A 17,128-nucleotide genomic window follows, 5' to 3' on the forward strand; every position below is an offset into this window, starting at 1 on the left:
CTAATCAATAAGAAGAGCCTTTAGTCGTGAAGATGCCAAGATGTTTTAAACTTTATATACGGCCTTTATTCCTCCTTAACACGGGTATTACACAGAAACAATCAGCGCCAACTTGCTTCATTCATGGCGTAGGCGAGATGTCCGTCTATCGACCAACGGACGTGTTTACTGTGCAGCATTTCGTTGCGTCCTACTTTATGGCAGTGAAACATGACCGATAAGAGTAGAGAATATCCGTAGGTTACTAATATTTGATCATAGGTGTCTTCGAAATATTGCTCGTATATCCTGGGACCATCGAGTAAGTAACACAGTTGTTAGGAAACGGGTACTAGGTAAGGATGGCAAATCAATTGATGACGTAGTGAAACTTCATCAGTTGAGATGGCTTGGACACGTGTTACGCATGCCCAACGACCGACTGCCTCGACGTGCGATGTTCAGTGGTATAGGAGTAGGTTGGAAGAAAGCTAGGGGCGGCCAGACCAAAACATGGCACAAGTCCATGAAGTCACTGACAAGTGGACTGAGCCATGTTCGTAGGTGTAGACTACCTGGTTGGGGACCGCGAGATGATAGCAACCGATGGTTAGAGACCCTGAATGACATGGCTCAAAATCGTTTGCAATGGCGCAAGTGCATCCACTCTTTGTGTTCTCCCAAATTCTAATCTTCTGAATTCTTCATGTCTTTTTCTTCTTTCCCTTTCTAAATTTATTTCACTGAATTACGCTCCTTGAATAACATCTTCAAACCCTAATTTTTCTGATTACAGCTTATAATTTTACTACATCTAGCGCTACGGGATTTGAATCGACCACTGCTGAGAATTCTATATTGTACCAAAAAGGTAATATTGAATAAAGCCATTAATAATAATAATAATAATTTCTGTGCTAATGTAGTGTGGCAACTCGAACTAATGTACGTACGTACGTACGAAGTTCTACGTTGTTACTGACTGACTGACTGCACCTGACTAGGAAAGGTCAGTTAGCTGTTAAAAAGTTCCAAAAAATGGTAACTAAGTTGATCACCGGAGCCGCAAACTTACCTTATGACAAAATACTGGCTAAACTAAAATCACTTCTCCCGTCATATAGAGAAAATAGATCTGACTTGATAAAGGTTTTCAAATTATTTAAAACTAATTTTATAACTGACGTGCCCTTACTTTTTTAGTTTTTCAAAACAGAGAATTTATGAAGACACCCTGAAACATTTTGCGAGTCCAAGACCATTTAGTTGTCAACTGACTACTGACTTTCCCAGCTGATCTCTAATGAGTATAGCTCCTCATTGCAACACGTGGTTAAACCTACATTTGGCAACTCATTAATAAGAACGTTGGATCATCGAGGGACAGCCATCGCCAGGGCTGACAGAAGCTAATCACCCTCCTATCCTTCCAAAACTAAAACTTGAAAGTTTTTCTATCAAGCTGTACTTTATTCACCTAAGCCGAATTATATTCCAGTTTCTGAATTGATTTTCAAACATAATCATTCATTTCACTTAAACATTAAATTGTACTGAAATTATCTTCATTGTCTTATAGATATCAACATACAGGGCCTATTCTTAAATCTAAAACATTATTTAAAATAAAATGTAAGTTTCGATTACTTTGCTGTCTGACAATAAACGAAAATGGCGTCCGAATTCGTTTGCATATTGTGAAATCGTGGCACACATTAACCACAATCTAAAAATCTGTAATTACTCTAGAATTAGCCAGTCTTGTCGGTCACATCTTAGAAGCTTTTGGACCAGGGGAATGAGAAAAGGTTTTAGTTTGACTGTATCCATGACTCATGGATGAGTCTTAAGTAATGTGTTAGTTATGGACAAGTTAAAGGGTAATGGCATTTGGTTAAATCAGATGCTTTCATCTTCGGAAAGCACGTAGAGATACATTAGGCAAACCTAATCACTACCACCTACAATTCAAAACTTATAATAAGTGCACGATCTGTTGTTATTAATGCAAACTTAAAGGTTAAGCAACCAATGTAATTTAAAAGTGAGTTATTCAGATAGAGTATATAGCACCCAATAATTCACACACGTACTTTGAGCTTTTTCAGGGAATTAGATGCCTCACAAACCATCAAAGGTTGTTTATCCATTACTTCGGCGGCTTGATGTCGAATATAGTTGTTCTCAAGCTCCAAAAGATAAATCTGTTGTTGCAGACTTTTAATATATTCATTTTCTAAGTTCCTCATAGTTCGGTAATTTGTTTCTAGATCTCTATGAAGCTGCGACAAGCAGGTATAATTACTTACGATGAGGTGTCAAGTGAAAACCCTGTTACTGCTTTTCCATATTTTTCGATTGCATGTTTTCTTACTATAATCAAAACAAATTAAAGTTTATCACCACTCACGCGATCGATGAGGAGAAAAACTTTTAGAACGCATAGGCGTTCGAATAGAAATCGAGGTGCTATTTCGCATCATTGAAAAAATTTCACCAAGTTTTCTTTTTTTTGTTACTTGTAATCGCTTGGAAACATTAGGTTCGTCTGTTCAAAATAGTGCTACAAATCGTCATGGCATTATGTAAACCAATCCGTCAACAATGACCTTGAAAGTTGATTCAGCTTCAGTCTTCAAAAATTAAGGATAGTAGATAGATGGTCCTATTTCAATCCTCACTGTTTCTTTTCCACCAAAGATTCAGCTTCTCCTTGAAAATGTTCACTGATGGGATGGATGCCACTTTTTGTAAGTAATGCGTTCTAGTCATTAACCACTAGATGATAAAGCGGATCCCAACTATAAGCTTGTTAGATTGCTGTTTATAAACCTTCTTGGGAGAGACTATAATTTGTGGATGAACCATTCACGTATAAGATAACAGATCTTGAATATTGGCGCGAAATTCATTCATCCATTTCGGTAAATATAGCTTTGACGTTATAGCTGATGTCAGTTCATGATGAAAACCAGAAATCTAGTTTCTGACCTTAATCATCAGCCGTAAATTATAATTCCAATTCCTCATACATAGCTTTAACCCTCGTTTGACCCCAGTAGTTAAGTGGATATCCTAAAGGTCAGTCTAGCATCCCTCAAAGGTCGTCCATAAATTATAATTTCACCTCTCCTTGCTGTAGCTTCGAAGATTAATAATGCTGGAGGTAGCGAAGGGATAAGACGTATTACCAAGTAAATCGTAAATAAAGATACGTAGCGCTAAAATAAGGTCACCTCGCTCGTTATAATACGATAAGAGGAAAATTTTGAGATTTGAGTGTTAATCATGAGGAAGTTTGGAGAGACCTTCCACTAATTTTGTTCCCAGAAGTTGAACATGCCCAAGTGTGTTAGTTTCCTTAATAAGAGGTAGATCAGCTGCTGGGATACAACACACAGGTGGTATATAAATAACGAAACGTGTCCATGTTAAACCATGATACATGCAAACATTTGGCAGCTGCTGATTGCAGCACGCAGTTTTTTTAGTCGTGACTTAACAGTGCCCCTAATACTGTTAAACAGACGTGGCTTTACAACTTTACTCAATGTAGAAGCCCACCAAATATTCAACATTTGATGAAAAGTTTGATTTCAATTATTGTAAGCATTATACTCAGTGGAAGCGCTTCTTGAAGTGTTAGTGACATTCTTAGACGGAATGTGCAGGGTTTAAGGGAAAACATTTTAGTCTTCCAAGACCAACCATCTAAGGAAAGTTAGACATCCCCCACAAGTTGAAAGTCTTTTGAAAAAGACTCAGATGTGAGGTTTACGTGAGATCGAGGCTAGATAAGGACATTGATGGATAAGCTACCTCAGAATTCTGTGATGAGTATAGGTAGTCAATTTAGTTGTACTAAGCTTCGCAGTTTCTCGTAACTTGTAGACTCAATCTTGTTTTGAGTAAATCAGCAGGATATGCTGACGTCTCGATGGAGAACTTAGACAACTCACTACTTGACGTGGAAAAATTTAGTTGCATTTATAAGCTGTTTAATCCCAGCTTCTGAACTTTCTTAGAATGTCCTCTCACATGATCAGTTCGAGACAGAGGGAAACGTTAAGAAATAATAATACCAACGACATCTTTACAGTAAGTCAGTATCAAAACATCCTATGACTTACAGTGACACCAAGCGTAGTATAGATTGTGACGTAATTGAGTTCATCTAAATATAGGCCATACTTCTTCAGTTGACCACCGGCCATTCCGTTGCAGCAGTTCATTCCTTTATGGCAGTTACATTTGCTCTCTACACATTTCGGTGAAGTCTATTCTGATCAAGTCCCTAACGCGAGCTACAAAGCAGCATCTCAAATACTTAGACTACAATATTACATCAGGGTCACAAATTAAATAAATTTTAGTAACATATGTAGCGTCAGTTATTATCCTAAGCCCATATACCTTATTCTAGCTTTCGGACATCCCATTCTATTCATCCTACTTGAGTCATATGCTGATCTTGTTAATTATTCGCTTATCGCTCTTCACTGTTTTTACATGAGCGTATATGTGTATACTCTTCATATCCCATTAATCACGTATCTGTATGTCTGTAGCTTACCTTTGTCTGACTATAAATATTGAGTAACACTTGACTAAAATGGAGTTGGCTTCCCAGCCATCTCCCCTGCGTGTCATTTTGCTTTGCTCTGTCTCATTCGCTTCATATACAAAATACATGTATTCACAAGTCAATTCTCGTTATCCGACTTATTTAATTCCGTTATTGGCTAACGTGATTTAAGTCGACGATTATATACGAGAATAGGCGATAACAAACATTCGTACTATTTAGGAGTCAGATCCACGGGCCACTAAACATATATGATATATGAATTAAATTCAGCAATCGGCATTTGCTCGCAAGATCTGACCGCCCAAAAATCGATGAAACGAGAGTCTTTTCCGCTGTTCTGTCGACAAGTTTCTAGTTCAGCTGGAGTCGCATCTAATTTTGCTCATAACACTAAAGGAATATCAAGCCTCACTCGAATGTTAACGTTATATTGACTACTTAATAACAAAAGGTTCATTTGTACCTTCTACCCTAGGACCGCCCTGAGAAGTTCACACGGTATGGGTTAACATTTTCTTCAGTAACTTTGTCTATTCTTATCAAATTTTCTATCTGAACATCTGTACAATTGTTTAGTAAAACTCTAAAACAAACATCTAGACCCTTTCCAAATCATGTGCGCATTTAAGTTTCTGCTCTGTGTTCTTAGATTTGGTTTTATTACTCAAAATGTGGCGAGACTCTAATTTATGGACGAGTCAATCAGAGGCGTTTTAGAGATTTCAAGGTTACGGATCCAACTTCAGTGCTTAAGGCTGACGTACAATCGGTTCACAGGGTGTTTCGTACAAAACGTGATGATCGAGCAGCTATAACAAATGAAACGGCGAGAGTATAATTTGTGGACGAATCACTCAGGTATAAGATAATAGGTCTCGGATTTTAAGCCGAAAGCCTCCCATCAATTTGGCTAAACAACTTTCTGGCATTATAGCTGGTGTCAGTTCGTGATGAAAACCCCTTATATAATTACTAAGGCAAATTACGAAAATTATTGCGAACTGGATGATAAAAGCACAAATAACCCTGGCTGCAGGCAGGTACTACAATATATATAGATGTTTGGAGAGCGTAGTCTCCTACATAGGCTTGGTTATGTGCATCGTATCGTTGTCCACAAGAAGCATTTTGTGCACTCAACAACCGGAGTGCACATAAATAATATTGAAACTATGTGGTCGAAACTGAGGGTTTTTGAGACTTTATCATGGCTCCAGAGGTCGACTATTATGTAGCCGTATGGATGATTTTCTATGCTTCATGCATTACGATTTTAGAACCTCTGAACCTCTTTCTAACCTTGACAAGTTTTTGAACCATGTATAAGAAGTGTATCTACTTTATTTCCTTCGTTTTGTATAACATATATTTTACTGTGTACTGACTGTTTGCTGATTGGCTAATATTTCTCAAGGTTGCTTAAGATTCGTTCAAAGATCATCCGTAAATTAGAGTCTCGCCCAAAATGTTTGAAAACGTCAAGTTTTCTTTGTTTACTCTGCGGTTAAATCCAGCCAGACTTTGGAACCATAGACGAGTATACTGTGATTGAAAAATAGACCCTAGAAAAGACTGGTCTAGTCGGCCATGCGTTGTCGAAAGGACCTTTTTTTCTTCCTAGTTCCTTCACCTCTGTTCTCTTCTCTTCACTCTGACCAGTCACATCAGGACTATTTGGAAAGCTGATGGTTTTATATAGGCTTTCAGATTCGAAATTGGAGTCAAAATCAGTGACATTTAGTGATATAATATAGTATTCTAATTATAGTATGAATTAGGAATTCCAGGATTAACGCAATTGAATTAAGAAGACACAGGCACAACGAATGTACTGTATTTAGAATTCGAAATCGAGCATTCAACAAGTACAAAAGAATCATTAGTTAATTCAAACACCACATCCGCCACAGCTTAAATAGAAGTATAAGTGTTTGTAATCGGTTGTACGTCTTCTTGTTAAGTTCATCCTGAGTCTGTCCGACATTGTATAAGATAAAACTTTGTAGTATCTAGAAAGTGCTCATTAGTATAGGAATTAACAAACGAAATCGGAACAGACTCACCTGGAATTGTATACAATCAACATGTCGGTTTTGTAATGAAATCATTAATATCTAGAATTCGAACCATAGATTTTTCAACACTATCCCCACCCACGAAATAATGTTGGATCTTTATACTCCCAAGTTATGAATAATGTGGCTTCATTTAAAACATATATCTCACATTGTTTAGAGTAAACATTAGAACTGTTTTTGTGATAAGAGTAAACAGCAGTTGATATGAAATCATCCGAAATATAATAAAACTCGAGGTCACTTAGTACTCGTGCTTCGCATTGGGCAGGTTTTTCACGAAGATCAAATACATTATGAGGATAGGTAATATATGATATGACATCAGGATTTGATTCTTCTGAAATATTCTCATGAAATTCATCAGGACTGTCGTTGCAGAGCGTAGGATCGTTAGAGAAATCAGCATCTATCCAAACCACATCAGGTTTTCGATCATGATTACATTCATTTAACATATTTTCCTCAGAATTGCAAGTAATTTCATTAGAAATATGTGAATCATTAGGAAAAGTCATACTTGGTACAATAGCATGAGAATTCTGATAAATCGGTTGATTAGGAAATGTTGTCTCACAAGAATTCTGGATTTCATTTAACTCTGAACTGCCATATGACTCTGCACTGTCTTTTGAAATCGTTGATAAAGATAAATGATCATCATGAATACTCGACTCAGTAGAATCAGAATTACAAGATTTAATATTAATTGCAGTAAGATGAACATTAGCATTACAAACTGACTGAACTTGTCCAATATCACGACATTTGAAGCATTTAGAATTATGAAATTTACATGAATTAGAAGAGTGGAACTTGCAACAGGACAAACACTGACCAAACTTGTCCCCATCCTCGTGAACTGCATCCAAATTCAATGAATTGTCTGCATAACCTTGAGTATGCACTAGGTTGAGATGACGTAGTAATGTAGTGGACTTTTTTATATCCTCATGAATCATTTTACGAAATCTTCCTCCTTTACGACATTTGAAATTTGTATACTGAGCATAGTCTAGCAGTAGATCCTTGAGAGCTGTATAAGAAAGCGAAATGGGTTTTTCCGGCATAGCCAGAGTTCTTAATAAGCTGTATGCTTCTTTTCCAATGAATGTGAGGAAGTGTGCCACAATATTAACATCCTCATCATCTTCCTTGGTCATAGCCCAGATTTCGAACCTTTCAAAGTAATCTTCAAAAGCTTCCGAAGTTGAATGAATATCTAACTTTTCCATTGCAGGCTCCTTCGCGACGCCAATATAGTATTCTAATTATAGTATGAATTAGGAATTCCAGGATTAACGCAATTGAATTAAGAAGACACAGGCACAACGAATGTACTGTATTTAGAATTCGAAATCGAGCATTCAACAAGTACAAAAGAATCATTAGTTAATTCAAACACCACATATAACCATCCTTATTCGTTCCAAAGGTGATTCTCCTTTTTCACGTTTTGCAGTCGAGTGTTAGGCAGCCCCTGAAACAGAACTTGCATCACTCTCATTTTCCTCATTGTTAGTACTCAAATTCCTGGTATAGCTTTCACCAGCTTTCTAACTAGGTAACAACAGAAGTCTCTTCACTTTCTCAGTCAGTGGTATCTTATTCGAGCAGCAAAATATATTGAGCTGATGAAAGCAAGGCTAAGATTGTCTCTTACAAGTGGTTTGTATCAGACCATCTAGTAACAAAATGGTGTGAAGTAAAGGATGACACAGATTGTTGACGTTTTATAACATCTGTACTCATAATTTCGGATCGTAAAGGGAAATGGAAAAGATGAAGACCATAGAACACATTGCGTCGAGAATTTGAAGCAGACATGAAAGGGATAAATAGCAAGTGGAAACAACTTGAAAGTATTGCACAGAACAGAGTTCGACTGAGAATCCTTTTTGGCGGCCTATACTCCTTTACGGGGAGTAACTGACGTAAGTACGTACCAATTAGATGTGAATCTAACAGCATTGTTGTTAGGTAGAAACCAAAAGCGGTTACTGAGTAGACGTATTATGCTGCTAAAGCACTTTTGAGTTGAAGAACTAAGGCTATGGTTCAAATAGACCTACACAATGTATGAAGGATGACGTCACATCCCATTACATTGATCAATTCACATGTTTGTGTGAACACACATACATAGAGAGGATTAATCAAAACATTCTAATCAAGGGTTATGGAAAATGTGTCTAAATGGGTTCAGTATCAGTTAATGTCAAATGTTCCAATAAACGTTGAAAGTAGAAAACCATGTTCATCGATAGCAAAGTACATAACTGAAACGGGTCACAGAATTGACATCAGTAGAGCTTTTAAAACTTGGTATAGAAATTGTCAAGGACTAATTCTCAGGTTTATTGAATCCCAGTCTATTTATAAATTAAAACCCCCTAATAATCCGTATATCACCTTATGGCCTAGGATAATGAAACAATCTCCTATTCTTTCTAAACGACGTTAGTTTTTTCTCTCTATAATTTACAGTTTCTACTTTGTTTACTTGAACCTTCATTTCATTGACCCTTGTTAACTTCCATATAAAATACTTTGACAAATATATGTGTGAGCAGATTGTAAGAAATGTATAGAGTAAATAAATCACAATTTTCTGATCAACTCCATCTTTTCATTGTTCTATCGAAATATGCAAAATGGACTAATTGCTTAAAACTTCTAAAAAGATAACAGATTTGCCAAAATTAGTATTTAAGAGTGTTCAAACAAACAAGCAAAAGATAACTTATTGAAATAGTCAGATACCAGGAACAGGTAGCTCAGATATTTAAACAAGTCACGATAGTATTAATCTCTATGGACACTTTTTGAAATTTTAACGATTAGTTCAATTTTATAGAAATTAAGTGACTGAGTACATAGAAGTTATTAGATGTGAACAAAATATATTTGAATCTTTTAAACGATCGAAATCTAAATGATTCCAACGTTTCAATCATTAAATAAAAGACTAGCATATATTCTTTATATCAGAGAAATCTTAACTAATGTTAGGTTTAGTTCAAAGTTATGGATTAATAAAAGACAACAATTTTTAACGAATTAAAAAATTTCCCGGATAGTTGTTCATATCTCTATGTTTGAAACCTTTAATCGTAATAGTTTCCGTTCAATTAGCTACAAAAGATAGCATTCGATCTGCACTAATAAGGACTTGACACACATGACTTTAGTCACTACCCAGTGATCAATCAATTGTGATTACGTGTCAGTCCTATAGGAGGTTGGTCGCTGCCCGGATAGCTCAGTAGTAACGTCAATGACTGTGAAGCTGGGTGATATGTGATCGAATCCGCCAGGGGGCACCAGCTCCCTCAAGATTATAGGTACACCTTGCTGATGAGTGCCAAGTAGCACGAAACCCAGGTCCAAGGTTTCCTGTTGACTACCTCCAACCACTATATAATCTTAAAAAAGAGATTTAGTCAGTGAGCTGTTCAATCATGTTACATGCTTGTGGCTAATGTTTTTTAGCGAGTTAGTTTTCAATGAGATGGGATCTCTAACCCCGTACCCAACCTTTCTCGTTTATCCAGGCTTGGGACCAGCAGTAGCTCCAGAGGAACCTCAGGCGGAGAACATAACTTTAAAGGATATATTCAAGCCCTTAACTGATCTGTATAAACCAAACAAATCTCTTGTTCAGATAGTTAGATGATGTGTACACATTCTCATTGTACTTTCATCATCAATTGTGTATATCCATTTAAAGAGTCAACGTAAATCATCGAGAAAAGAAAAGAAAACAAAATTGAAGATGAACTTTAAAATTTCAATTATTGATTATTTTATTAACTATTGATTTGATTCACTTGTTCTTCTTTTTTTCGTATCATAATTCATTCAATTATTCATCCATTTTTTTATATCATTCAATATATTATTTGTATAACATATGTCGGCTTATTATTATTAATAATACATAGTTAGATCACCTCTCATATTACATAACAAGCTTAATTTGTTGAACTTTGATCGAAAAATGTATTATGATTGTGTGATTGTACAATTACAGATTCATATTACTAAGATTTATTTGATAGTTAACTTTTATTTATTTAGTTGAATTCATGAGTCAATTTTAGTTAGATCATCATGGAAAACGTGAAAGCATTGGATGACTGTTTCGTCGTAGTATGTGGTTCCAGTTCAGTGGTCTAGAGGTTAAGCGATCTCGCATAAGGCCAATAGGTCCTAGGTTGGAATCTTGCGAGGTGAGATCTTGGATTCGCACTGCTGAGGAGTTCAACAATAGGATGAAACGGCCATCCAGTGCTTTCAGGTTTTTCATGATGGTCTAGTTTCAATTGAATCATAATCTCACCTATTAAAACTACTGTATTATTCACAAAAAACCTTTCTGATCCTAACTTTGAGTGTAAAAATCTATCCAGCCAGAGGTAAAATTTTAAATAATTAAATCTTACACCTCCACCTGAAGCCCCTCTGGGGCTACTGCCGGCACCAAGCCTGATAAAGGGGGGGTTGAGCATGGGGTTCGCGACCTGGTTAGGAAACGTTAACCAGTTAAATCTTACATAGACGATGACACTTATTTTTGATTGTTTTAAAACACTATGTTTTATGCTAATTTCCCATTTATCAGGCTAAATATCCACTTCTTGTCCAATTATTGTTTGTTTTATAAATTTCATCAATAAGAATAATGAAACAAATTCTGTTTGACATTAATAAAATGAATTTCAATAATTAACATCACGAATCCATTGAAGTTAGACCATCATGAAAAACCTAGAAGTACTGGATGGTCGTTTCGTCTTGTTGTGAGACGCCTCAGCAGTTTGCATCCATGATCTAAGCCTCTCGAGATTCCAACCCAGAACCTATCAAACTATCATCATCTTAACTATTGAAATTACCGTAATATCCACAAAAACCCCTTCTGATATTAATAAAATGATTAATTTGAATGTACCCAATTGTTGAGATATTCAGAAAAATATCCCAAAAATTATCCTGTTAAGCCTAATTCTATTCTTGAACGTGAAATGGTGTCATTTTCCTACTGGTGAATATTTATTTCACGTGTCATTTTCTTGTCGGTCAATATTCACAGTAGTCCTAACTGTATAAATATCCATTTGTCTGTAAAGTATCATTCTTATTTTTATTCTTCTCCTGACCCCATAAACAATTTTCATCTGCAGTTCATGTTCTGATATATTGGAGATTGGGGAACAGTTTTGAGGTCGTACTGGGATATTTGAAGCTGGTCAGTCGTTAGAAATTAGAGTAGCCACGTCGCGGTTCACAATACCAATAAATTTAAAAGTAAAGTAGAAAAACAAACAAACAAACAAACAGAAACAAGAATATGAAATATAAATGGGCAATTGTATAAATAACTGTTTATATCCATTGACTATTTATTTATATAAATCCATATTATAAAAAGAATATGGAATAATCAAATTTAAATGAAAGAAAAATATGATAACATATCAATGACATTGACGATGTTTATTATTTTGATATCATTAAATGGATTAATCAAGCTATAGAATTTTGTTGATTTCGTCCATTAGAACTAGTCTGAACTTCTTCAGGATAGAACAGTCAAAATCATTAAATATATATATATATATATATATATATATATATATATATATATATATATATATATATATATATATATATGTATATAACATTTTCATAATCAAATTAGATCAAATCTATCCTGTGCTTCATTCAATTATATTTATTATTTGAAATCATTAGAAGGATCAATCATGTTACAGGATTTTGTTCATTCTATCCATCAGAACTGGTTCCAACTTCTTCAAGATAGAATAATCGAAATCATCAAACAGGTATATATTGATGTATACATATATATATAACATTTAAACAATCAAATCAGATCAAATCTATTCTGTGCTTCATTCAATTATATTTAGAATATCATTAAAATAAATGGATTAAACTACAAGATTTTGTTGATTATTCGCCCTTATTATTCGTTCCTCTTCTCGTTGTCGTTGGTGTTCTTCTTCTTCTTCTTCTTCTTCTTTTTCCTCTTCTTGTTTACTTTGTATATTCTCTACAGAAGTACTATTCGTCTGTACATATTCCTGATTATTATCTTCATCATTAATATATCGTGTATACACAGGGGGATTTCTATTAGTTTGATAAAAATATAATGAAATAATAAAACCTATAATCAATATAAATGATGTAATCATAATCAATAATATAATTGTTGCTATGTATGGGTTTTGTATTAATATATTATGTAATTGATTGATTACAGTATGATTTAATTCAATCGATTCATTAATAAACATAATTGGTAATAAAATGTTGGAAATATTTTCAAGTTGTTGAAAATTTTGATTATTTTTAATAAAGATATTCATTTGAAGTTTTTTTTCCGCTTTAATAACATAACCAGTATTTGGTTCTATATAAATCATTGTATTGAGCTCATCTGTTGGATATAATCCATCAATAGCATTCTGATAAGATTGATTAGCCTATTTATGAAACAAAGATAATTGGAAATATTTAAGTAAATAAATATAATCAATAAAGTGACAGGTATCTACCTCAGTACAATGAAAGATGGTTGAATAATTTCACGGATTGATTGAAATTGGACATTAACAGTGTTGGATTTGGACTCAGAAGTCTAGAGGTTAAGCATTCGCTCACGAGACTCATTAGTCCTGAGTTCGAATCTCGCGAAGCGGGATTGTAGATGCTCACTGATAAGGAGTACTACAATAGGTGATCTAGCATCAATTAGTTCATCATCTCAATCATAAACTTTATCATCTCCACAATCCTATACATTCTTTTAAGTTGATCTATTAGTAATTATCTTTTAATAATTCACTAGTTGATATTAGTTTGTAATAAAAATTGACATAGAAATTAATACAAAATATTCAATTTTGTGTCATGGATAGAAATTGTATACAACTAATTATGAATAAATACGACAAAACAATCTTGTGTCTGAACTTCATTCAGTATAGAAATCCATATCAAAGTGCTTTAACAATAAACACAGAAAATAAGTGGATCATATAACTAATGTTTAAATAATTTTCAAGAAAACTTGATGAATATTTTTAATTTCAATAGTTGAGATCATGACTTAATTGAAGCTAGATCACCATAGAAAACCTAGGAGCATTGAATGACCGTTTCATCCTATTATGATGAAGCTCTTACGTTCAAGACTGATAGGTCCTGGGTTTGAACCTCACGATTTGAGGTCGTAGATACGCACTGTTGAAGAGTCCCACAATAGGACGAAACGGCATTCCAGATTTTCCATGATGGTCTAGCTTCAACTGACTCATAATCCCAACTAATGGAATTGATATAATATCCACAAAATCCCCTTCTATCATATAACAGTTTACTATCTTTCATTTAATCTATCTATGACCGACATATATATATATATATATATATATATATATATATATATATATATATATATATTTATATAACCTACAGTTAGCTTATCAAACAAAGTACAACTTGAACTCTAGTACAAGTTTCCTGTGACCCTAGTTCCATAGTTGACCAAAACTAAATGAATTATTATCAGAATGGGTTTTGTGGAGATTTTACAAATTTCACTGAGTGAAATCATAAGTCAATTGAAGCTAGACCACCATGGAAAACCTGGAATTACTGGACGGCCATTTCGTCCTAGTATGGGACTCCTCAGCAGTGCACATCTACGATCCAGTCCCCCGAGAGACTCGAATTATAGTGTTTTCCTAAGATAGAAAATTCAGTTTATATAAATATTTAAAATTCATTCAAACAATACAATAAATTTCAACTTACATTAAGAAAATGTGGTTGTGATACAGCAATTGGTATACCAGGTTGACATGATGACATATCTAATACACCATCATCATAACAATTAGGCCAATCTAAACAAAATCCTTTATTTTTTTCATAATATTTCGGTGATTTAAATGTATCTAACATGGGAATAAATTTGAAAACTGGTAAATGATTGAATTTCACTATAGAATCTCTAGTAAATTGTATAGAACGACATATATCTGATGCAAATATATAAGGATTATCATTTATAGTTAAAAAGGTATGAAATAATGAACCATCAGTACCATTAATCATATTCGCTGTAGATGTTTTCCAATAAGATAATTTATCCTTTCCATTATATTTGATAATTTCACCAATCAGTTTATGATTATATAAACCATTATTAATTGTAATAGAATCACTGAATGTATTATTCTTATTAATGAATAAACCAATAGTTGTTGTGATATTCATAAAATAATTTGATATAAATGTTAATAATTCATCATTATAACCCCATAATAATTGTTTTATAGGTTTTTTAATGAATAAATATTCATGAAAATGTTTTTCAATTTCTTCAATAATTCTACTTAGTAACCATGGCAACTCATTGAATTTAGTTGCTATGGTTATATAAGCAAGATTTATAGTTGTAATCATATCATTTTCTGTACCATTTGATAAATTTGGAACAAAATAATACCATTTTATTTCTTGATAAGTAATTGTTTCATTTATTTGTGTAATATTGAATTTCATACGTTTTTCAAGATATGTATATGGTCCTAATTGTTTAAGATGAGGTTTATGACCAGATTGAAATTCAATTGGATTTGTTAAATTAAAAAAATAAAATTGTATATAAATAGGTATTGAAGGTTCTGACCATTCAGTGTATATAGTTGATCCTGGATTTAAACGTGTTTCTCTAGTGATTAATAGCCAAAGAATAGGATATAATATACATAATGATAATAATGAAGCAAATAATAATATACTGAAGAAGATGATAGACTTTAAACACGTATGAAACATCATAGTTTTGAAAAATGACTTTTTATCTCTAATGTTATTATAGACTGTTGTTATACTGGTTATAGCAGACAGGTCAGTTGAAATATTATGAACCGATCGTTAAATATGTAAAGTAAAACAATAAGCCAATCAAAAATTAATGAACAACTAACTGACATCAATATCAGGACTGTTAATGTCTGTATTTAATGATTAATAAAATACAAGTTGTCATAAAATGTTTACAGTACAGTGAATGTAAATAATTGACTGTTATGTATTATTGATCTGTTGAAAGGTGTACTTAGTAATTACTATTCAAAGACAAAGATAAGTAAGCTTAAGGATATCGTCAGTGGAGCACCCACTTACACAGCAATGAGGATCATAATGACCAAGTCAATAAGAGGCCTCAGTGAATTCTAGATAAGTGCCCAGGAAAGGACATTACCATCCTGATAGGAGACTTAAACGCCAAAGTCGGAATGAACAACACCAGGTATCAACATGTCATGAGACTACATGGACTGACTGGGCGAAACGAATGAGAACTGTTGTAACGTGAGATGCTGCTGATTGGAAGTTAGCGAATTACCGATCGATTCAAAGACGCGTAAGATAAGTAAGAACGGCCTAGAAATCTGATTGGTCCCGCTTCCCTGTCTAGACCAGCCAGTTGAGTCCAGAATCCAAGTCTCAGCCTCTGAGATATGAATCATTATATTTCAGACATACTCTGTTTATATACTAATCAAGCAGGCCATATTGTGCCATAAAATAGAAAATAACATTTGTACAATATTTGACAAGTGAAATAAATATTGATCAATAGGAGATGTCCATTTAAAGTCCAAGGACACCATTAGACTTAACAGGATAATTATTGGGATATTTTTCTGAATATCCCAACAAGAACGGTGACGGATTTGCAAATTTATGCGTATTCAACAAACGAACGTTGATCGGTTCATGATCTCAATCATAGCTCAACAATCTCCACAACTCTGTACTGATAATTCCGATATGCTCACTACTGACTAGCTTTTATATGTAATTCTTGGAGTTCTACTGACAAGCTGTGACCAAAGGAATTCAACTGTCCTGGGTGAGGCCGTTACCCAACAAAGACAATGTGACATTGTTGGGGACGATAGATCCCCAAAACTCATATTTTGTAATTTCATCTTATCGATTAAATGTTTAAATAGCAACCAATTGATGAAATTATTGATTAATGTTTAAAAATTTTCCATGACAATATCGATTATAAATATTTGTATGAATACGCTTGATTTGTGTGCTTGACTTGACTTGGTATCTGCTGTTTGCCTGTAGAAGACACTTTCTACGCCTTACCAAGACTTCTTGATCGAGTTAGCTGAGTCGAGGACAACGGACCAGAATAGCCTATCGAGTCTCTGAATCCTTGATCCTTCGTTCCGTTCTGAATAAGCCGAATCAGTAGTAGCATTCAAGCCTAACGAACCTAACAAACATGGTCGTGAAATATCGTGCATTGGTTGGAGTTAGATATCAACATAGATAAATCTCGGTTCAGTGATCTAGAGGTTAAGAGTTTACGTGAGATATAGAAGGTCCTGGGCTCGACTCCCACGTATGGGATCGTGGA

The 17,128-nt window shown here is 34.2% G+C and overlaps 2 protein-coding genes across 2 annotated transcripts in view; both read right to left on the bottom strand.

Annotated features, from left to right (window-relative positions):
- The window catches only part of MS3_00010254 (uncharacterized protein), a gene marked incomplete at both ends in the record, with an annotated part of 42,522 nt that extends 40,063 nt beyond the window's left edge, over positions 1-2,459 (bottom strand). Inside the window, 3 exons of the mRNA XM_051218612.1 lie at positions 2,073-2,253; positions 2,289-2,352; positions 2,390-2,459. Coding sequence (XP_051075577.1) covers positions 2,073-2,253; positions 2,289-2,352; positions 2,390-2,459 — 315 coding nt within the window. The remainder of the gene's footprint in view (positions 1-2,072; positions 2,254-2,288; positions 2,353-2,389) is intronic.
- Positions 2,460-6,614: 4,155 nt separating this feature from the next.
- On the bottom strand, positions 6,615-16,719 carry SCARB2_1 (Lysosome membrane protein 2). Its single transcript, XM_051210084.1, has 2 exons — positions 14,491-16,719; positions 6,615-13,157 (listed from the first exon to the last, which is right to left on the bottom strand). The coding sequence occupies exons 1-2, from the start codon at positions 15,520-15,522 to the stop codon at positions 12,600-12,602; spliced, it is 1,590 nt and encodes a 529-aa protein (XP_051075578.1). The 5' UTR covers positions 15,523-16,719; the 3' UTR covers positions 6,615-12,599.
- Positions 16,720-17,128: the final 409 nt, after the last annotated feature.

The sequence above is a fragment of the Schistosoma haematobium genome, chromosome 1, assembly GCF_000699445.3.
Source record: "Schistosoma haematobium chromosome 1, whole genome shotgun sequence".
Taxonomy (NCBI): domain Eukaryota; kingdom Metazoa; phylum Platyhelminthes; class Trematoda; order Strigeidida; family Schistosomatidae; genus Schistosoma; species Schistosoma haematobium.